The sequence below is a fragment of the Mus pahari genome, chromosome 19 (assembly GCF_900095145.1).
Source record: "Mus pahari chromosome 19, PAHARI_EIJ_v1.1, whole genome shotgun sequence".
Taxonomy (NCBI): domain Eukaryota; kingdom Metazoa; phylum Chordata; class Mammalia; order Rodentia; family Muridae; genus Mus; species Mus pahari.
This window is the reverse complement of record NC_034608.1, coordinates 78,243,965-78,268,840: the sequence shown is the minus strand read 5'-3', so window position 1 is coordinate 78,268,840 and position 24,876 is coordinate 78,243,965. Positions and strand designations below refer to the sequence as shown.

At 34.3% G+C, this 24,876-nt stretch overlaps 1 protein-coding gene across 5 annotated transcripts in view; it reads right to left on the bottom strand.

The window, feature by feature from the left end:
- The window catches only part of Spock3 (SPARC (osteonectin), cwcv and kazal like domains proteoglycan 3), a 370,262-nt gene that overhangs the window by 13,497 nt on the left and 331,889 nt on the right, over positions 1–24,876 (bottom strand). For all 5 annotated transcript variants that reach the window (XM_021218629.2, XM_029532098.1, XM_021218628.1 and 2 more), the window contains one exon: positions 11,391–11,510. In XM_021218629.2, coding sequence (XP_021074288.1) covers positions 11,391–11,510 — 120 coding nt within the window. The remainder of the gene's footprint in view (positions 1–11,390; positions 11,511–24,876) is intronic.

The window sequence follows — 24,876 nt, the reverse complement described above, 5'->3', positions numbered from 1 at the left end:
GAAAAATGGGATGATTTATTCTGAAATAACAAAGCTAGGAAAGATTTTATTTAATAGAGTTTGCATTATGCAGTTCAAAATATGACTTTTTCAGATAGAATGAATAATAATATGCCATAAGGGAAGAACACTGTAACTCTATTTAATAAAGAAATGAAATGAAGGCTTTAAAAAAAGCAGCATATAAACTTCATTTTAAAAGGCTCTATAATTAATATTGAATGTAAATTATTGGAATCATACAATTTGTTTATAGTATATGAAAACAAATATGACATTAGAAAATGTGTTTATTTCTATCTCTCCATTTCTGTCTATCTCTATATCCATCTATCTATCTATCTATCCATCTCTCTCTCTCCCTCCCTCTCTCTCTCTCCCTCTCCCTCTCTCTCTCTCTCTCTCTCTCTCTCTCTCTCTGTGTGTGTGTGTGTATGTGTGTGTGAAGTCAGAAGTTAACTTGAGATGCATTTTTTACACCATATAGCTAGTAATCAAACTCATGTCATCAGGTTTGGAAGAAAGCTTCTTCACCCACTGACCAATCATCCTGTTCGAAAAGGAGAGTTTAAGGCCTTATATTATATATTCAATGAAAAAAATACTTGATTTAGTGTGTGCATTGGTCAACTTTACACAAGTTAGTCTTAGCCAGGAAGAAGACCATCAATAGAGAAAATGCCTTTATCAAATTACCTGTAGTCAAGTCTTTAAGATATTGTCTTAATTAATAATTTATGTAGAGCACAACCTATCAGGGACATGTTGTTCTGGGCATGATGTCCTGTATAAGAAAACAAGCTGAAGATATGGTGGCAAATGCCTTTCATCCTAGCACTTGGGGAGCAGAGGTAGGAAAATTTGGATGAGTTCCAGGCCAGCATTGTCTACAGAGTGAGTTCTACGACAGGCAGCACTCTGTTATACAAAGAAATTCTGCCTCATAAAACCAAAGGGATACAAAAAAAGGAAAAACAAAAAAAGTAAATAAAAAGAAGAGTTTAAGCAAGCAGTGGGAGTAAGCTAGTAAGCAGCATCCCTTTGTGGGTCTGTGTCAGGCTCTGCCTCCTTGAGTTTCTTCCTTAAGTTTGCACCTCAGCTTCCCTCAATGGACTGTGACTCAGAATACAAAAGTCAAACAAGTTCCCAAGTTGTTTTGGTCATAATGTTTATGCATAACGTTTGTGTTGTCATACATAGCAACACAACGGTAAAATAAATGATAAATAAACGAACAAGTATGACATATAATTTATATATCTGTTAAACCAAAAGATAATTCAAGTAAATAATAAGACATAGTTGATTGGTCCCAGAAAAGGCACCTTCAGGAAAAAATGAAAAAAAAAAAAAAAAAAAAAAGAAGAAAAATTTTAAAATGAAAAAAATGTACTATAATTAAACTATATAGATAATTAAATATAAATTATCTAAACATATAAAAATCATTCCAAATTGTATTTAAAAAGGTAAAATCTCTCTGTATATTGCACCTAAAATAATAGCTTAAAATTAAGACGGTTCATGTAATGCATTAAATAAACATTAATAAAAATCAGCTTCAAGCCTAATGAATGCTACTCCATTAAAGGGCACACCAGATGATGACAAAGGTTTAACAAGTAGGTCTGATGAGTCTCACTGTGTAAAGTATCTGTAATGAATATTCCAAATGCCCAAGACAGTTTACAAAAGCATTGAGGATAGAACAATTCACAGGTAGAGCTGGGGATTTCAACATTCTTCTGTGAATAAATGATAAAAAAGTAGATATAAAATAAATGACCACACAGTCATCTGATAAAAAAGTCAGCTATCAACAGAATCACAACAATAGGGAAAATATCAAAAAACAGATACAGAATTATATAAGAATACAGGAAATACATCGTGCATTAAGCCTGTTATACAAAGAAATATAAGCGGTGCGTAGGGGAGCAGGGGCCGGGGGGAGGGTATAGGGAACCTTGGGATAGCATTTGAACTATAAATAAAGAAAATATCTAATAAAAAAAGAAATATGAGAAACATATTTAATACCTTAAAAATAAAATCTAACTAAAACTTAAACATAAATTATGTGGTTCCATATAGAATAGTTTAACACAGTCGGGAAATAAGTGTTAGCATTCTATCTCATACTAAAAAACTTGCAGCCATATTTGAATATATAAACACAAAACATTTTCAAGAGAAGTATACCAAATAATACAATTAGAGTTATTGTTCATCTTTAGTTTCTGTGTAAGTGCATGATTATGTATGGATAAACATAAGTGAATGTGGTTCCCATGGAGACCAGAGTCATCTCCTCTCCCTGCAGGTGGGGTATCAGGGGGAGAGGTTGTGGACCAACAATTGTAGTCCAAGGAGTCAAACATTGGTCTTCTGCAAGAGCAGTATATGCTCTTAAACACAACACCATCATAGCAAGCTTTCTGTAAGCAAGACTCTTACAAATATGAATAAGATACCCCAAAGTTTCCGAGAAAATGTACTGCCAAAGTAATGAAGGTTGAAACAGATATGAAAGAATATGATATACATTAAAGGAATATGGTTGAATTACATACATATAATATGGAACCACAACACACTTGTGTCTATATGCTTGTATTTCTAGTGCTTGAACTTCAGTTGGTGTAATTTTCTTAAAATGATTCGTAGGTGTGGCATGGTTAGAGAAGCTTTGTCACTGAGGTAAACTTTGGAGTTTCTAAAATCCAGGCCAGGCCCAGTGGCCTTCTTGCTGCCTATTTCATCTAGATCAGGATGTAGCATTCAACTTCTTCTCTAGTACCAGACAACCACACTCCCCTCCATCATGGACAATGCACAACCCTGCTAATTAAATGTTTTCTTCTATAAGCTATTTTGGTTTTGGTTTCTCTTCATAGCAATAGAACACTAATGCAACATTATATAATATATAAGTTCACCTATGCAAACAAGCAGCCTATGAGAATGCATATATTGGACAAAATTCTATAATTAGCTTGTTGTAAACATCTGTTTTTACCCTATACTGAGTGAATGCATGATGTTAATAACTGACATAATAATTCTCTTCAAATAACTTAATGCACAGTTAAAATACAGATAACCAAAACAAAATGTGAACATGTAATATTAAATATATGTTCTTCCTGTGATATATTGAAAATAATTTGGCATATTAATGTCTCAAATGAAGTAGCATAAAATAGTTGTTGTTTATTGCCTTGCATCTAGTTCAAGGGAAACCATGGTGTATAGAATCATTTGATTTTACATTAAACCTCTAAAAATCATTGTAATTTTTAATTATTTGGTTTATGTTAAAATTATATATTTCCCTTTGTTTTAGCTACTAATTATTGAACATTTCAAGATACCTCATAGTCAAGTATTCCATATTTTTTTTTTTGAAATTGTAGTTTGCCTTATCTATGTTTGCCGTTGTGACTGGGGTAAGAAGAAATTTCAGAGTTATTTTAGATTTTTATTCTCATAGTTGCTAGAGATGATGAAAAATTTCACGTATATTTTTAGCCATTTTCTTCAAACTAGGTTCATATTCTTGTTTAATAGTAACCTGAAACCATAAACTATTTTAATTAGGAAGAAAGGTTTCCTTTCTGGCTAAGAATACAATATGATTGATGAAGTTATATTCAGCCAGTGATTCGAAATCCACTTCTTATGGATTTCCAACTTGCTAGTGGTAACAATAGTTCCCATTGTGTGATATGAGATGTTCCTAAGGATCAGAAACTACCTACAGTTTACTGAGTTGCCAAGTCAACCAATGGAGTCACTTCCCAAGGAATAATGAAATGTGATAGCTTTATTGCATCAAATAAATTGCATAAATATTTATTTTATAATTATATGTTAAAATACATTAGTACCATTTCAAAATATTAAGTGTCATTTGATCAAAATTCCAATATCACTCCTTTAGGATAATACCTTAGTCGTGCTATAGTACATAATTAAATTTCATTATAGAGAATGTTACAACATCATCCTAATAAAAGAAGAAACTGCCAGATGTCACAATAATTAGAAGCACCAAAATCAGCAATGATCCGGTTGTTAGATTTTATTACTTGAAATGAGAAAAGAAAATTTATCTTCTAACTTTAGATGTTTGTTTTCAATAGATGAAGTTCGCTGTTATACCTAGAAGGCTCCTATTTCATTAAAATGAGACATTATTTTAATCCATCTGATTCTGAATTCAATCTTCCTCTCAATGTGAGGACAGCATGACACAAAGTGAGCAGTATCTCGGTAAGAAATTAGAATGTCTTCGTATACCCTGGGGGTTGAAGTAATTCCATCATTTTCTCTCACTGTGAAGAACATTTGGTGGGTAAGAAGCAACATAAGACATCATCCAATTCAGAGTCAGACTGCTCATCTGAGGATTTTGCATAAGATGCTCATCTTTATCATGCTTTCTAAAATGATAAAATGGAAATTAATTCCATACTCCTTTCATAGTACTATACAAACTCTATTAAAAGTTTTTGTAAAGATTCTCACTATAATTCTGATATGGCTTCTTTTTTAATTTAAAAAATAAGAGCAAATTTTGGCATGTAACTTAAACACATAATTTATAGGGGTCTCAAAAACTAATGTTACCCTGGTAATCACAACACAGTAAAGAGTAAGAAACCTTTCCTTCAGTTGACCATCCTAAAGTCTATGAAAGTGTTTGTAGCATTTAATTGCCTTTCTATGATTATTAATTTTCAGTGTGTTCAGATATATTCAAACAATATATATTTGTTGAGACCTATCCTCTAGCACAGCTGTAACCATTTGGTTCCGTGCCTACCAGCTATTTCATATTATTGCTGTAATATGCCTGCCAGACATTGACACAGAAAAGTAAATTGGCTCAGAGCAAGGTCCTGATGATTTTATACCCTGTTATGCTCTGTATGAGGTTTGTTATTCTTAAGAAATTCCACACAACTTAAATAGGGCCTATCAAATTAAAGGTCAATATAAACTGTTTTGTCTAAAATGGCTTGAGTAAGAGCTGACCACTGGGTAGAAATTCCTATACCTGTGTATGAGTTACCTATGGTTTTTGCAGGTTTATCCTTTATGAGCTGACAAAGAAATATGTTTAGGATCATAGTATCAGCCCCAAATTATGAGTCCTGATTGATCAGTCATAGGGTATGTGTTCAATAAATCATCCCAGTCTGTCTGGGGTCAGAGTTTGTGTGGTTTGTGGGTGACTCTTGGACCCCAAGAATGTTCATGAAACCTTTTTTGCATATGAAACTTATAATAAAGATCTCTTAAAACTTTATCAGTTTACTCCATTTTCTCTCTTTCTTCTTTCTTTCTTTCTTTCTTTTTTTGAGAATTATTTTATTTTTATGAGTACATTGTAGCTGTCTTCAGATACACCAGAAGAGGGACTCAGATCCCATTACAGGTTGTAAGCCACTATGTGGTTGCTGGGAATTGAACTCAGGATCTCTGGAAGAGCAGTCAGTACTCTTAATGGCTGAGCTATCTTTCCAGTCAGCTCCATTTCTTTGAAAAGCTATGATATTACTGACATTTTGTTGATTTAAACATAGATGATGTAATAGTTATAATAGTCTAGGTTTAAATTGTTTCCTTTCTACATTGGCTTATAATCATTTATGTAAAGTCTTTGATAATATTTGGTTAACTAAACATCAGACTTGTGTTGTCTTAATGGAAAAATCTACTATTGCTACCTGTTTCAAAGTCATGTCATGAAAATAAGATGTGTAACACTTGTAAAAGTTTCAAGAATGTTGACTGATTTTGAATGAATGTAGCAGCCACACAAACAATGTCTTCACTCTCCGTGCAATGACAATTCATATTCATATCAATGGGTCTCATCTTCACTTGTAAGGCTGGGTACCTGGCTTTGCTTCAGCTCCATTCCAGTTAGAGTCATGTCCTCCTGTTACTGGATACCATACAATGAATTAGTTATTTTTTTCTTGCTGTGTCAAAGTGTGTGCCTAAAGCAACGTGATGGGGAACTGGGTGCGTTTTATCTTGGAGATTGATGGCATGGCCCATCAAAGCCTGAGATGCAAGCGAAGAAGCTCTTCTAATTCTGGGAGCAGTGCCATTGTAACTTTTCATCTCCTGTTGAAATTGTTGTCTCTGAGGCTTAGTGCTTCAATCTGCTAACAGTTTCTGTCTGCTATTGTCCCTTCACCATTCTAACTATTTTCCTGGGCCCTGGGAATTCCAACATACTGGTATCTTCAGTGAAGCACAGTTGTTACCTCCATAGAATGGTCACTCAAGGGCATTGTAACTCAACTTCTGACTTCAGCTCTCTGGAGCATCAGTGCAGGGCTACACTATGACATAACTGTTTAAATCTATATATCTGCAACAATCAGCACCGTGTTAGTAATATATCCAAGTTCTGCTGACAGCTCAATATGTACTCTGATTTCGTAGTCATTGGAACTTGGAAAACAATCCTCTAAAATTTGTTTCCCTGTGTGAGTCATTTTCAAAAGGAAATCTTGTTCATCAACATCATCAGTTCAGAATCCGGTCTTTAAAATCCATCTACCTTTTCACCAGTTGGAGCCTTTGATGATTTTTTCTTAGGTTATGTTTCCCAAGAAGTCAGTGAGAAACACCAGGTTTAGTTTCACTGATACTGCTCTCGTCATCAGGTACAACTGATTTCTCTGAACTCATCTTCTCTGCAATTTTAAACTTGCTCATGCCCTTTTCCAAATTAGATAGTACATCTTCAATGTGTGTCCATCCCCTTTCTTCATGGACATAAAAGTTGTGAGCCATTACCATGCTGTACCCTGGTCGTTCTGTTAGCTTGACATTGCCTCCATTGAAAAGCATAGTACATCATTTTAAAATTCTAACCATTCAAAGTTTCGTGATGTGGTCAGAATGTACAGTGTGCTTGGACAGAATCCAACTTGAACAGTGTCTAGCTGAGACAAAGACAAGTCTGAAAGGAAAATTATAAGTAATACAACAAATACAATTTTTATTTATTCTTCTGTCTTGTTTAGTCAGTGAGCACACATTTCAGCTCTTTCTCTTGTAGTTGCAACACAATTTGTGTTACGATAATTAATATTAAGAAAATATATACATTGAACGTTATATCTAAGAGAAATGAATAGAAACTTTAATTAAAAAGGAGGAAGCAGTGTGAGACGGATGGAATAGGTGGCTTATGAGGGGGGAGTGGGAACCAGAAAGGGGATAACATTTGAAATGTAAATAAAGAAAATATCCAATAAAAATAGAAATAGAAAAAAGGAAAAGTATGAATTTCATCAATTTGTCATTTTAATTCCTATCTTATAATATGAAATTGCATTCACCAAACTGTAATACCAAAAATAATTTCAAGGAAATCAATGTAAACCAACAGTGTTAACAAAAACTAATTCTACGTCAGCATCTACCAGTTCTAGACTGTGCTTTATGTTATACTTCCATATTAAACATAAAGTTGATTGTTTGATGTAGAAAGTGTCCAGTTTCTCACAAATACAGTCAGCTTCTCCACCATGTTCAACTTTAAGCCATAGACATGATGTCCTCAGAAAAATGAGCATTGGAAGCTATCAATATATAAAGACAGGTGTGCACAGGGATTTCTCTTCCAAGTCTGATAATGAAATATTTTTTGCACATTTTATCTAAATGTCAGTTAGTTTCAATGTGAAGATATTAAATAAGATCAGATCTCTTAGAGAAACCTTTACTGCAAATAAGTAATACATATATTATATGACATATGTATATGAACTATATCTTTCAATTTTTTAAAAAATCTAAATAAAGTTATAGTTTTCAAATATTCATATGAATCACAGCTCAAAGATTTTTGAAATTCAGTTTCTATAATTTAAGTCAGAGTTGGCAGAAGAGACTAGTTTAATGTTATTTAATTAAAAGCAATTATAGGCTTAGAATGAACAGCATACACTGCTAAGCCTATGTTGTGACTAACTTGAGAGTTTATAAAAAAGAATATTTAAAAATACTGATCAAGTTCATCAAAATTAAATTTACTTGATGTTTATATTATGATTGTTATAAAAATGAATGATAAAATTTGTTGCATAGATTTATAAAGCTAACATCAAATAATTTCTAAAATGCTTATTAAGTTTAAATCATATTCTTATAATAGCTAGCCAACTATCAGCTATTTTTTAATTGACAAAATACAAAAGCATGCATTTAAATGTGTATCTTTAACCTCTTTATTTGGTCTAGAGAAATGTGCATACTTGCCTCTGTGAATAAATTTGTTTATTTCACCACATTAAAGAGATGTACTACAATGAAACATATGGCTATAAAAAGTATAAAATGTATATTCATAAAATCTACTGAAGTTGCTGATGCCTAATACTTTATAATTATCCACTTCACATGTTTCTCTATAAAATAAAAATATACTGAAATTAAAATTTTATGTGGGCATGACTCTTCCAGAAAACTAATTGTATATGAGATATATAAGACATTATTTTCTTAAAGAAATAATTTTTCCTAACATAAAATCAAATATTACTTAAAAATATTCTGTAAAAAATTAAAATAAAGAAAGTGTTAGAAAAGATTAATCAATGATGCTTAATGTTTAAGGATTCATATACAATATATATTTAAAAAACAGAATAAACTGTTATCTTGTTAGAAGATAAATTTTTCTTTCTATTGAAATGGCAAAGTATTCTTGAGATTCGTTTGTCCTATTCAAAAGATATTGTAATTTAAGATTTTTTTTTTAATTTTCTCCATAAAATATCTAAAAGTCCATAGAATCTTGCAGAATAGTTTTCGAGACTTTGTTAATGCCCTTGTTAATTATTATAAGGATCATAATACCTGAATTGTGCTCGCTGTCCTATTAAATAAATCAAACCAAACTCTCTGTGTTTTAAATTTCTAACTGTATGTAGTTTACCATAGCAGAATTATTAAAAATTATAAGTATGCAATGGTATGGTAGGACTTTCCATAAGTTAGACATTTTATTTAGGTTAGGGAATAAATGTATCTAGTTGTTATTACTACAAAATAAATTCACGCTGAAGGACAGAAAACGATATATACTGCCCTAAACTGTATATTGCACTCAAAGACACACATCAAAAACGCTCTGATTGCGTAGGTAAATACTGTCATTTTTTTCCCTGAAATTCGCAAGAAAAAGAAATATACGTTTGCACTGTAAAAAACCTATCTCTATGGGTGACTTTACTTTTTAACATCATTAAATCATCTTAGAAGGGAAGATTCATAAATATACAGGTTGGAACTATGGAAAAAATAATTAAAGGAAAGTAAGAAAAATATTTCAGAAAAAAATATTCTGTATAAATATTATAGACAACTGTGTGATGTTGCTGTCATCTTGACAGAAACTGCATATTGATGGTTCTAAGTAGAACAGATGCTCATAATCATTAGAGTAAATATGGGCCACATGCCAGAAAGTTCGTTAACACCTGAGCTACAGAACTCATATGGACATCTCTTCCATTTTTTCCCTTCCTCTTAGAAAAATAAATAAATTTTTTGATCTTGGAAACATTCATCTATATTTCAAAATCGTTTCTAAATTCATGAAATAAAAAGTAAGAGGGGTCCATCCTCTTGGAGACAAGGTGGGGTGGGGGGAGGAATGGCATGAGGAACTGTAGGAGAATGAACCAGGAGGGGAGCAATGATTGGACCATAAAATAAAAGTGAAAAAATTTACATAAATGGAAAAAAATAAATTTCATATAAATAAAACATAAAAGTGACATAGTAATACCTATTTTCTACTGGCAATTTTTATAACTTTTGGATTGGTTGGTTTGTTTTCCAATGTGAGAGATAAAGTTATGTTTTAAGCTTTAATTAATGTATCTAAGACATCCATAAGACAAAAATGATTCTAACCTAAAAGCCAAAGGATAATGTCCAAGGACAGATACTTTCTGGAATGCCGGAGGCTATAAACACATGAAACTCAAGAAGAAAGAAGACCAAAGTGTAGATACTTCGATCCTTCTTAGAAGGTGAAACAAAATACCCATGGACGGAGTTACAGAGACAAAGTTCAGAGCAGAGACTGAAGTAATGACTATCCAGAAACTTCCCCACCTGGAGATCCTTCTTATAAACAACCACCAAATCCAGACACTATTGCACTTGGCAACAAGAGCTTGCTGACAGGATCCTGATATAGCTGTCTCCTCAGAGGCTCTTCCAGTGCCTGACAAATACAGAAGTGGATGCTCACAGTCATCTATTGGATGGAGCACAGGGTCCCCAATGAAAGAACTAGAGAAAGTACCCAAGGAGCTGAAGGAGTTTGCAGCCCCCTAGGAGGAACAACAATATGAACTAACCAGTACCCCCAGAGCTCCCTGGGACTAAACCACCAATCAAAGAAAACACACGGAGGGACTTGTGTCTCTAGCTGCATATGTAGCAGAGGATGGCCTAGTTGTTCATTAATGGGAGGAGAGGCCCTTGGTCCTGTGAAGATTCTATGCCCCATTATAGGGGAATGCCTGAGCCAGGAAGCAGGAGTGGGTGGGTTGGCAAGCATGGTAGGGAGAGGGGATAGCTGATTTTCAGAGGGCAAACTAGGAAAGGGAATAACATTTGAAATGTAAATGAAGAAAATAACTAATAAAAAAGCATAATTTTAAAAATGAAAGAAAAACAAGTTTTCACTTCACCAAACTAGGTTGTTTGACTTCCTGAATTGGATGTGATTGGTCACGTGTATTGGGAAGTATATAAGTAAGTAGGAGATATGTCAAGATGTATGCTTGTTCCTGATGGATTTACCTTTATAAGCCTCTATAAAATGTGATTCATTTGACTTGTCACCGTTTTCCGGAAACCATGGAATGGGACTGGCCAGAGTTCATCATCCTGGCCAGTATTTAATTATAGCTTACTGTAGTTTGACTCAAAAATTGTGATTTTAGTCTTCTGCACAATGGGTGAGATTAACAACTGTGCAGATGATATGTCCCATGCTAGCCAAGCAATCAGTGTGAAACTGACTTTTAAGTAACTTATTTGTCCATTTCACACAGGACCAAATTATACTTGTCATCACGATCCCATTGAGTCTCCGTGTGATCTCTATTTAGTATACAGGACAAAACTGTTATGTATTGATCATATCCTTGGTAACTCCTTTCTTTTATTCCTTCTTGCTTTCTTCAATTTTAAACAGCATCCTGCTAAGTAGCCCACGGGGACTTGAACTCACAAGATAAAAGATAAATGTTGACAAGTGTGTTTATTCTGAGAGGTTTTCCGGATCTAGGTCACTGTCTTCCAGATAACAGCTTTATTCAATTTTAAAATCTTACTGCTTCTCTCGGGCCTCAGCAATGCTTTTGTCTTCTTGTTCTGGCTCCCACTCTCATGAAGGGCCTTGAACCAGTCTCGCAGTCTGTTTGCCACTTCTCTGAATTCCAGGTCACTGCAGGCTAAAGACAGAGAAATAACATAGGTGTTTAATCACATTGAAATTTAGCAGGACACCTGATGCTTTCCTCTGGAAAGACTATACTTCCTGGTTTGCCTTGTAGACTAGAAAAGTTGTTTCTGCCCCCACAAGAGGCTATATTTCATCTTTCTCTGTAGTCATTCTTGCTATTAACATTCTTGGGTGAAAAAAACAAATGCTTCCATCATAAGTATGACTGAGGTTCCCTTTCTTTCCACCTTCTATCTCTCTAAAGCTACCTCTTAATTCTTCTATCATATAGTGCTGAATCCCAGGAAAGTATCAGGAACCCTGGTCCCTGTCAGGCAGCTCGAAGATGATAGTGTGGGAGCAATGACCTTGCATAGTCACCAGCATCTTTCAGGAAACATTTTGTTTTCACATTCTGTCTGACCTTTTCTGTGACCTTACTTACTTGCCCTGACATTCTGATCTAGGTGTGAAGCCAGGCTGCATTCACAGTAATGCAACAGTTAAATACCCAGCTAAGTTAATCTGGCCTTAATAAAGAGGAACCCAACCTAGTTACAACTGGGAGCTCACTGGAGCTTTATTCTGCAAAGCCTGCTCAGTTGAGAGCACTAGAGACCATCACTGGATATGATACCATTCATTTGCCTGAAATCTCTGAGAATCTTCCATGAGCCCTGCAGTTCTTTAGTCCTGGAACTATCTCATGAAGTTTGAGATTCCTTTTATTAACTGATTTGTTTGGTCATTTCAAGAATCAGATGATGCTCTAAACAACTGGTTAAAAATTCCAAGAGATTTAGCAAAAACTATGAGAACCTTTTATTGGCCTGACAGTCGTAAGTATGGAGTTCACTACAACTCCACGATTCAAATGGGCATTGCTGCTCAAACTTGCCACTTTCAATTTTGATTATCTAACCAGGTATAAATAAATCCATAAGATGGAAGAGCACTGTCCTCTGAGGGCTCCTCCCCAATAAAATGCACAGTTCATTTATTCTTTGTCAAGGTTTTGACTTAGAACCATTCCCAGAGCCACATTGCCTCTTGGTTCTTCTGGACCTCCAAACTTGTATCTTTATAATTACCCCTGATATTTTTATTGATTATTTGGGAATTTCACATAATGCATCCTGATCTCACTTAATTCCCAGTTCTCCCAGATCTGCTCTCCCCAGCCTTGTGTCCTACCCCGTCTCCCCTAAAAGAGATTTAAAAACCAGAAGAAAAACCAACAAACAAAATCAAGCCAAATTTGTGCTTTCCATATATTCATCGGAACCCCATCAAACACTAGGTAGCCAGCCTGTTAAACAAAAGTGAGTCAGTCTTTCCACAGCCCTATGACTGTCAGGAACTACTTGGGAGAGCAACACTCCAACATCCTTATCATAATTTTAAAAAGTTCTCTTTAATGATTTCCTATCTAGTTTGTTCCTTTTCTGGGGTGATGGATGTCTCTAGCTGCATAGGTAGCAGAGGATGGACTAGTCATTCATGAATGGGAGGAGAGGCCCTTGGTTCTATGAAGGTTCTATGCCTCAGTATAGGGGAATGCCTGGTCCAGGAAGGGGGCGTAGGAAGGTTAGGGAGCAGGGGGAGAGGGGAGGGGACTTTTGGAGGGGAAACTAGGAAAGGGCATAACATTTGAAATGTAAATAAAGAGAATATCTGTTTAAATATATATAAAATACTCATTGTCACAAGTCATTGGTCCAGCTCATCTCTGAAGCACCATAAGGAACAATCACTGAGACTACTCCAATCACATCCATGGGTAATATTGAAATATTATTTCATGATCTTCTACTAGAGTTTTAATTTGACCGGTCTGTTCTAAGCCAAGAATGCTTGTTTAAAAGTGTCCTCCAATGTCTCTATCTCAGGCTGGCCTCCTGAGTCTGTGACAGGGAAGAGAACAAAACATTGAACAGTTCAGGAAAAGATACGATGTGCTTAAAAACAGCTAAAATGTACACTATGCCCAAAGGAGATTACTGTTGTGTATCTCATATCCTTTTCTTAAGTTTGTTAAATTCTTTAATTACCCCACACCTTTTGTTTTGTTTTGTTTTGTTTACTATCTTTAAAAATGGCTGAGTGTAATCAGAGAGGTTGAATTCACTGAATATTCCCCACTCTAATTTGCTTAATACTTTTTATCTCAAATCTGTAAGTAATGTTTAAAAAGGCTGTAAAAGTCCAAGCAGAAAACATCAGCTTAACTCTGTAACAATAAAGGGTTACTAGTTTACAGGCGCAATATAGATAAGCTTAGTTCACTATTAAATGGCATGCATCTAAGATGGAATCAGCACATGTTTAGGAAAAGCTTATGTGCCTAATGGGTACACCTTGGCTTGCTGCCATCTTGGATGGTGATCTCATTAGGATAGAAGCATACCATGTGACTTTAGTGCCAATTTGGTTGAGGTGATCATGTAGTGTCCCTCTAGTGATGATTGTATTGCTTATTTTAGAATAAGGAAGAAATACCAGGCTTCTAACAATTAGATCATACAAAAACAATCAAACAAACAAACAAACAAACAAACAAAAACTGTTATATTTTTGCTAACTTTAATAAGGTTTAGCCATTTGGTAAAACTGCATTATAAAAACTGATACTTTTTCTGTCTTTGTTAAGATTTAGCTATTTGGTGAAACTTAATCATATAAAAACTATAATATTTTTACTATCTTGGTTAAGCTTTAGTTATTTGGAAAAACTCAGTCTTATAAAAACTGGAAATTTGTAAAATTACACTAAAAAGGCCAGTCTTTCTATGAACTGTACTTATAGTTGGCACATTATTTTGATATTAAAGGTTCTTTAATTCAAGAATTAAAATTTTAAAGCTCCAACTTAAAAGGAATAATATTATAAAACTGTAATTGTATAAAATAACTATTACTAATTATAAATTATTAAAGATAATTAAGATATACAAGTTAATGGTCAGTCATGCTAAGTAAAAAATTGAATTTACAGGGACAATCTTTGAGGAATAGGCAAATTTTTATCTCATATATAGTTTTCTGTTATTTCCCATCACGTAGTATTTTACATATGTTTTCAAAATTAAGCTTATAAAAATTAAGCAAAATAATTAAATAAAGCAAATAAAAAATTAAGCAAATAAAGCAAAACAAGTTTAATATAAAATTAAGTATCATTAGTACAAACTATATCAGGCATATTTTAAAAATTGATTATAAAAGTTGTGCTTTAGTACAATATGTTAAATTATAATCCTCTTGCATGATAGAAACCCTCCTAGGCACCAGCCAGTACTTTGCATGGAGTACCTTTCTACCAGAATAAGTTTTATTCTGGCTGCATTGCAGGACAAGAATACATGGGAAATAAGGCCTGTCAGAAGTTGGCTGCTTCTGCTGCTGCTTGCATAGTCTCAATAGAAAACTAAAAATTAAAATAAAAAATAAATATGCATAGTCTTAATAAAAAACTAAAAATTAGAATAAAAAAATAAATATAAATACCCCTCCTTATCTGAGGATGAATTACTCCTCATGTCTCATATGGCAGGGGATGAATTCTCATGCAAAATAGAGATCTTAGATCCTAAAGGTCTCAAACAGAGAAGAAAATAACAATTACTCTGCCTTCAATGTCTATTGAACATCATGAAAATACTGTCAGTAGGGGACCCTTGTGTCTAAGCCTATCACACAAGTGCTATGGGGCCTGCATCCAAGTTCAACTGGGCATTGCCTTTACCATCACATTCCCCCCTTGCATTTCCTTTTCTCTCACATTTAGTAAAAGCTAATTTCAGGGTTTAGAGCCCAACGACCTGTGTTCCCCAATTAAAGGTAGATGCCAGATTCTTCAGGAGGAGATGTATAGATAAAGCTATGCGGTGCAATGCTTACATTCTTACTTTGAGAGCCAAAAATAGTACAGGGGTTTTGGAAATAATGTTGCTAAAGTAACAGGAGCCAAAAGGTCATTTAATTTGGTTGTTTTACTTTATCAATCTACTTTTGAAGTGACTTATATTTAAAAAAAAAAAAATGCTTACTGTTGTCAGTATGTGGTAACCTAGAGATTTATCCATCAATAAAAGGAGAAAAAAAGTTGACTTTAGACTTCTTTGTTAATTCAGTCTATGTTGCATGTAAATTATTTGTTACAGATTTGACACAATTGACTTCTTTCATCTTTCATTTGCTAATTCAGTATTTTTAAATTGAATATTTAAAAATCATTTCTTTGGGGGAAAAACACTTAGAATTGTTTCTTTATGCAGCCTGATATTTAATATATATTCTTGGAATATATATTACAATCTGATATAAAAATATATATTAATTCACATTTTCAAATGCTATGTCCATTAAAGGTAACAGCCCTAATTTTCAAAATTCACCATCTCAAATTATTTGTAACTATACATTATTGAAATACTCTGTTTCTGTTCATTAAATAAAAGCTGACATTGTTATTATTTGAAATAAGTCTATATAGCTTGTCTTACATAAAAGTGATGACTATCTCTTAGACACATTTTGGCCAGATTCATTTGTTTGATGCTCTCACTATTTTATTTTCCAGTGTGTGTTCAAACTGATGTAATGAACAGATAACTAGAGTTGCCTTCTCCTTCTATAAAACTCTGGTACCTGCCTCAGCCATGTGCAATTTTATTTAATTCATAATAATCTAGATATAAATATTTTCTACAAATAGCTTTGTTTCTTAATGTTCCCAACAAACTTGTATGGTCATTACCTCCTGAGGTTTTTAAAATTATTCAATTTACTAATTAATTAATTAATTTACTCAGTCACTTTACATCTTGCTCACTACCCCACTCCTGGTCACCCCCTCTCACAATCCTTTTCCCCCATTGCTAACTCCAGTTCTTGATCTTTGCCAACTGTTAAGTTTAATCCTTGTCCCTTGTGTTGAGCCTCTTATGAGGCACTCTACCTGTTGCTCCAATTTTTGACCCTATGTCAGCTCAAAGCAAGTCTTGAGAGATCAGCATTCCAAACCCATAAAAGCAGACAAGTGAGGACACTAATGGACCATGGGCTATCCTCTGGACATTGTTTTGGGACTTGTCATCAGAACAGTTGAAGAAGCTGCCCTTGCCATCTTTCTATCTTAGTAGCTCAGATCAGCTTAACACCAGCTCAACACCTTGACTGCTGCAGTCAGTATTCCCTAGGTAAAAATGTCTAGCTCTAACTGTTGTTAAGGAAGGGGCTTGTGCCCTTTGCACCCAGTGCTGTTTCTATACCAACAGACCCTAACTATTTTGGAATTGAGCCTAAAGTCAGAGGGACCAGACAAAAATTCTTTCTTCTTCTCTCTCATTCTGACTCTTACCTCCTGTTTATCCTCATACTTATGTTTTTACTGTCTTTTAAATGTTTCACTTATTGAACTTCATCATATTTCCAAACAAAACATTCCACAAAAGCTTTCCCAATAGTTCTCACCTTGCAACAGCTACATTTACTTGTTCCTGATACATCTACAATCAGACCTTTCAGATGCTGTGGAAAAACTCTAGCTAAAAGAGACCTTCACCCTTTTTATAGTAGGCAAGACACAATTCTTTACATTAGTTCTCCATTGTCTTCTGTCTGTCTTCCTTTGGTGCCCTTTAACCCTCTGCTACTTCTGCTGGCTCATTTTAGTGCAATAGTCCTGGCAATAGGACCAGTCACTTTCACCATGAATCAACACTATGATTACTTCCACAGGCCCACTGTGTATTTCTCACCCCTGTTTCCCTATACCCCTAAATCTTCCAAGAAATCCTCTCAGTTTTACTCTGTAATTAAGTCATTTGCTTACAGCCTTTTATAATTATTTTTCTAGTTTCTTGAAAAATATAATATGCTAATCACATGATATATTTTAGCTGATAATCATATTAAGAATATTTGCCACTACATGACCAGAGGATCCCTCTTCAATTGGATGAGAACTAACTGCTCTGAGTAAGATCCTCCTCAGTAGAAAACAGCTATAACATCCTGTATATTAATAGGAGGTGGTTTACAGCCAACAGCCAAGCCCCCAACATCAACTAAATGAAGAGAAACTCAAATCAATTCCATTAAAATCAGGCATTAGATAAAGGTATCCCATATCTCTATGCCTATTTAATATGTGTGTGTATGTTTATCCCCTCTGACTTAAGAATGATAGTTTCCTTCTGAGAGACTATATTCTGTAGCTTCCCTTATGGACTACAGAAGTCTTTTCTGTCCCTATAAGGAACCTCATCCCTCCATCTGTAGGAATTTTTTCAACCCTTAGAAGTGGGTGGCAACAAAATCCTTAACCAGAAATAAACAAAGTCCCACCTAAGTTCAGAAGAAGTCTTTTATTTTGACCTTTTGAATCTGTAAAGCTACATTTTAATTAATTTATCAATACCAGCTTCAGTCTTCACACTGTTCCTTTTGTCAAACAAAAAAATTCTAAGTGAAAATAAAATCAGTATAGTTGTTAATTGTGATACAGGTTTTTTAAGCCTAAAATTAACCAGGTTATTGAAATGGCATAATATAATGAAACGTTAACTTTTTTTATTTTGAGACATGGTTTCTCTGTGTAGCCCTGGCTGTCCTGGAACTCACTTTGTAGACCAGGCTGGCCTCAAACTCAGAAATCAGCCTGCCTCTGCCTCCCGAGTGCTGGGATTAAAGGCGTGCGCCACCACTGCCCAGCTGTTAATATTTTTAAAATGATTAATTTCACTAGAATTTCCACTCATCACAGACATAGTATTTGATGGAAAAATAATAGTTTTAACATCATACAGATTTATCCTTAAATTTATCAGATGACTGTATCACAGAAAAATGGAAGGGAATCTAGTTAAAGAAAGGATTCACTACTCAAGTTTGCTGTTTTGGGTAAATGAGATGGTTCAATAATTGTAATCTACCACATAAACAGACAAAAAAGACAAAAAACAAATGGTTATCTCAGTAGATACAGAAAAGGCCTTTGACAAAATCTAAACTTTTCATGATTAAAATCCTGGAGATACTAAGAACACAAGGTACATAAATCAAATTAATAAGGGATGACTTATAGCCAATAGCCAACATCAACTTAAATAGAGATAACGTCAAATAATTTCACTAAAATTGGGTAGAAGACAAGGTCATCCTTTCTCTCCATACTTACTCAATATAGTCTTAGCTAGAACAATAAGACAACTGAAGAAGATAAAAGTAATACAAATAAGAACAGAAGAAGTCAAAGTATCTTTCTTTGCAGATGGTATGATTGTATACATAGAGGAGCCTAAAAATTCCACCAAGAAATTCCAACAGCTGATAAGCTCTCAGCAAAGACTCAGGTACAATTTAATATACATATATCAGTAACCTTCCTACATACAAATAACACATGGTATTAGCCAGAAATTAGAAAAATGACACCTTTCACAATAGCAACAAAAAACATTAAAAATATTGAGGTAATTCTAACAAAGTAAGTGAAAGACTCATAATAAAAACTTAAAGACAAGAAAAACTGAAGAAATAAATTGAAAAAGATATTAGAAGATGAAAAGATTTTCCACATTCATGGATCTTGTAGGATTAAAATAGAAAAAAAATGGCCAAAAGCAATGACCAAAAAAAATCTACAGATTCAGTTTGATCCTTATCCAAATTCTGGAAGTGTCACCGTCTTCACTTCAAATTTTACTACAAAGAAATAGTAAAAAACTCAGCATGGTATTGAAATAAAGAAGACACATTGATTGAGTGAATTAAATTGATGACACAGACATAAATCTACACACCTATGGGAATCTACATTTTTATAAATAAGTCAGAAATATACATTATAAAAAAGACTGCATTTTTCACAAATGGTGCTGTTCAACCATTTGTGGCTGTATGAATGAGAATCCAAATAGATTCATCTATGTCACCATGCACAAAAATCAACTCCCTGTGGGTCAAGCACATGAACCTGAGGCCGATATATTAAATATGATGAAAGAGAAAGTGAAGAATAGCCTTAAAGTTATTGGCACATAAACAAACTTCGTGAACAGATTATCATTGGTACAGATAATAAGAAAAAACAATTAATGGGATCCTATGAAATTGAAAAGTTTTTTATGTAAATGATACCATTAGACAAAGAAGCAGCCTACAGAATGAGAAAATATTTTCTGTCAACTACATATCTAATAAACAGGTAATATTCAAATATATATAGTTAAAACAACCCAATTAAATGTGAAGAACAAATCTAAACAAAGAATTCTCAAAAGAGGAAACTCAAATACACATGAAGCACTTACTAAAATATCCAATGTCCTTAGCAAATAGGAGATTGCAAATCAAAGTCACTTTTTAATATATTTGATCTTACACCTGTCAGAATGCCTAAGTTTTATGGTCAATGATTAATATAGCAAATGAGGAGGACATAGAAGGAGAACACTTATCCATAGCTGTTGGGAGTGCAACGTTGTATAGCCACATTGGAAAATCAGTGTGTCTGTTTCTCAGGAAAATGAGAATACATAAACCTCAAAACTGAGCTATACTATGCTTGAGATATACCCAAAGTGGAGCTTCATGCTACTATAGTGACTTGCTCAACCAAATTCACTACTGCTCTAACTATAATAGCCAGAAATTAGAAAGAGTCTAGCTGTCAGTCAATAAATGAATGGGTAATGAACATGTATTTACAAATTGAAACTCACGGTTAAATTGAAGTAGCTAGGATAATATCATACTGAATGTTTCAAACTAGACCTCAAAAGACAGATATGGTTAGTACTCACTTCTATGTAGATGTTATCTTTAAAGTCTTCCATAAAGAGGCTAGAATCAACATAACTATAGAGGGTAGTTATATAGTAAGGAATTAGGAGAAGGGATGGATTTCTCTAGGAAGGGAAAATAGAACAGAGAGTTGTGGGTTGATAGGGGTAGGGGGTGGAACAGAGGATCAAATAAGGAGGGGAACAGAAAGAAGTTAAATATCAGGATGGACAACTAAATTCAACATCCATTTGAGTGTTTAATTGGAAACAATATAACAGAATCTGTAAAAATAGATACATATATGAAGGTGATCTAAATGTCACCTCCAAATATTGAGGAAAATTGAGCCAGTGATATACAATTCTTGTCTTCAAATATAGATTCCAGTTCCAAGAATGGGTTACATTTAATCAGGTCATTCACCAAAGGGATCTGAAATAAACAAATATCTCAGGGTACTTCTGAGGCTATTAGCCTCTCCCCACAAACTGATGGCAAGGCCCTAATCATCAAGATAGCATCTACACAAATTATTTAATGTGGAGAAGTCAAGCTGATTTCTACTGGGAGCTTACACTCATATGACTAGTGTTCATAGCACTGTGAGGCTCTTTGAACACTACCAAAGGAGAAAAGTAAATACCAACCAAGCTACAAACCCTTTGCTTTACAATGCTGACCAGCCTGTAAGATGTTCTATTGCAATAGTGTCACAAAGCTTATGAGATTAACCAACCATTGACTGATATGATTTAAATCCCACTCCATGAGATGAAACCCATCTCAACACCGCTCATATAGTCAAGAACCTGACTAGATATTCCTGAGACCTTGGGAAAATCCCAATAAAAAGACCAGAGTTATAAAGTGATTCCTACAGACATTCTGCTCCACCCATAGATTAATGTATTAATCAGCTATCACCAAAGACGCTTTCTCACACAGTAGATGAGAATAAATATTGAGACCTGCAGCCAGACAATGTGCAGAGTGAGAGATCTTGGAACTCTTTGTCCTAAATGAGATTTCTGTGCCAACCCCCTCAACTCCCAAAGGTCTAAAAACCGTGGAACAAGAGGCAGAAAGATTTAAAGAGTCAGATGGGTTAAGGGGACATTTAGAAAACAGTGCTTTTTAAACAAACAGGACTGGGTCACATAGAAAGTCACAGAGACTGGCAGCATACACAGGATCTACAACAGTCTAGTCCTGTACTGATGGTTTTCTGTACTTAAAGTAGAAGTGAACATAAGCCAACATCCCCAATTCAGAAGCTATCTATAATTGATATCCAGTAGCAAATTAGCAAATGAAAAATTAGGTTTATTTTTCCCACACAGTCTAACTGGGTGTCTAAACCATACTTAAGGCCAGACTGCACATACTGAGCTCAGTGGAAATTTTGGAAGGTATATTGTTGGTTTGTTTGTTTTGGTCTTATACTTCTGTTTAAGATTTTATTATTTTGCCTAAAGAACTTTCTCTTATGCATTACGATTTCTGATTTTATGGTTTTATCGGATCTCTCTCTCTCTCTCTCTCTCTCTCTCTCTCTCTCTCTCTCTCTCTCTCTCTCTCTCTCTCTCTCTCTCTCTCTCCTCTCTCTCTCTGTGTGTGTTCATGTATGTGTGTGTGTGTGTGTTCCTGTATGTGTGCTTCTTGTGCTTTTCTTCAGCTCCCTCATTTTCCCTTTTCTTTGTTCTGCCCTATTTGGGTTAATTTGTTTTTATTTTATTATTAATTTTTTCTAGAGACAGAGAGACAGCAAGAAAAGAAGTAAATTTGGGTTGGTGTGAAGGTGGAAAAAATCTAGGAGGAGTTGGGCAATAAGGGCCATAATAAAAATATATTAATTTAAAAAACCTTTCAATAATAAACTAATAAAAAATCAAATTTTAAATACCTTTTAATGATTAATACAGAACAAATAGAGCTATATAATCTGACAGAAGAAACGTGAGGTATCTTTAAAATGTTATTGTGTTTGCTTTATGAAAAGGTAAACATTAAGGAGTCTTAGACATACTACAGAAGTAGAATACTTGCTGAAAGAATTTTACAAAGTGAAATATTATCAAGCTTTCACATTTTGAATGCACATTTAATTCACCTTTGCTTTTCATATTACCTAGCAACACTGATTGTTTAAAAATATCAACACACTAAACAGAAACACAATAAATTCCATGACTAATGTTAAAAATGTAATTCAATTCATGAATTATATTTCCATATTTTGAAAATACAAGAACCTTATTAATTTTTATAGGCTGCTACTATAATTACTGTTCCTCTTGCTGCAAAAGGCACAATTTTCATTCCCAAGGAGACTGCACCCTGGTCATGCTCTTCTTCTTTTAAAAAAGAAATGTTTTGCTACAATATATTATAATCGTGGTATTGGTACCATTATACCATTATATCCTCCCAGATCCTTCCCACCTGCTTTCCTATAGGCTCTATGCCTTCTTTCTCTTTCTCATTATAAGCCAAAAAAGCAATTTTTAAAAAAAGATCAAATAAACCAGAAGAGAACAAAACAACAATAGAACAAACATGCAGAGGAAAATAAAACAAATAAAAACCAGAAACAATAAACGTGCTGTAACAAATGTCCACATAGAAAACTCATAAATACACAAAATTGAAAAACAAAGGATCAGTAAGAGAAAGACAGAATAAAAATCCCAGCCAATGCTTCCTAAAACAAAACAAAACAGAACAGAACCTCTGAAAATACCACTAAATTTATCTTAATTTGGCCATATTTTCTAAAAATTATCCAATGATAATGTATTATGTTGTAATGTATTTAATAAAAATTACATATTCTCTGATATTGAATACACTGTTGTGTCTAATTTATAGTAATAGAATACAAACAGTTATCTAGGACATAAAGGGAATGTCCTTTATTTACCATCCCTCCTATTTCCCAGTATAGTGCACCCACACAAATTACAAAATTACGGTGATGGTTCAGAATTGCTACTCCAGATAAAGATCCTACAACCTTCTGAGAGAAATGCAAACCAGAAATATCCAGCCAGTAAGGATAAGGAAGAAAGTGTATTCAGAATTGTTTTTCCTAATATTTGTTTGAGCATGTGGAAAATTCCTTCATCTTTCTGAGAATCATTTAACCAGAAAATTCAATGGGGAGAATAATATACAGAAAGTTTTAACCTATTTAAGATCCACAAGTACAACTGACTTTATAATCTTTTATGGAGAAATTTATGGAGAACATTATAAACCAGAGAAAATCTTAGAATGAGGAAGAATAAGAGACATGAGATAAAAATGTGTAAGGGCATTGAAGGAATGCTGAGAAGGGCAATTCTCATGGTTATGCTATTTGTTAGTTGCTGAGAAACAGCCAAGTAGGACCCGAGCATTGAATAAAGGTTGTAGCCATCTCTTCATTTAGGTAAGAGAATGTAAATTCCATTTTTATTTATGAATCCTAGCAGTTGGATCTGAGTGATGATGCAGTATACCACTTTTATAAATATCTGCTCAGTGCCCTGGTATATCTCTGTTGCATCTTGCACTGGTCTTCTGCTTTCTGACAAACAAAAGTGCAGAAGAAAGTTTAAAAATACAGAATAGACTCTTTCAGCTGCTTGTTGGATCTTTCAGAGGACAAACATGATAGATCCCTTTTTGTGAGCATTTCAGAGCCTCAGTAATAATGTCAGGTCTTGGGACCTGCCCTTGAGTGGGATCCCACTTTGGACCTGTCCTTGGACCTTCTTTTCCTCAGGCTCTTCTCCATTTCCAATTTGCACTCAACCAATGGATAGAAGCAGCTGCACCTTGTTGTTGAATTAGGGAAGGCTGAAAGAAACTGAGGAGAAAGGTGATTCTGTAGGAGGTCTTAAGGTATCTGGACCCCTGAGATCTTTCCAAAACTGGACCATCAAACAAACAGCATATACCAGCTGAAATGAGACCCCCAACACACATACAGTAGAGGACTTCCAGGTCATTCAGAGATGATGCACCTAATGCTGAAAGGATTGGAGACCACAGGGAATTTAGAGGTGAGGTGGGGTTCGGTGGGGGCATCCATGTGGAGATGGGGTGGGGTGAGGAGGAGGTGTGGGATGTGGAGAGGTTGGAGGGTGGATGGAGGGGGGCAGGGAATGGAATATGTGTGTAAAAATGAATTACAAATAAAATTAAATTTAAAAATACAGAATAGAGGAAATCATCTATGTATGCATGCCTGTTATTCTCCTTGAACTGATTAATATGAAGTTCATAGATCTGCTTTCAGTTAGAATCAGAAAATCCTGGCATGACTGAGACATATTGTATAAATGCATCTTTACCTTGACCATGCTATATACCTGTATTAATATTAGAAAATAATGCAGACTTTAAAATAATTTAAAACATTATGTTCAGAAACATAACAGAATCTATTTAATTCTCAATTGACCAATACTCCTTTAAAATGATTTCACATTTCACACAAAAAAGTCCTTTTAAGTTTACAATATTATTCATCAAGTTGCTTTTAATAGCATGTTTGTTTGCAATAATATTGCATCAAGCATTGGACTGATGACATTTAC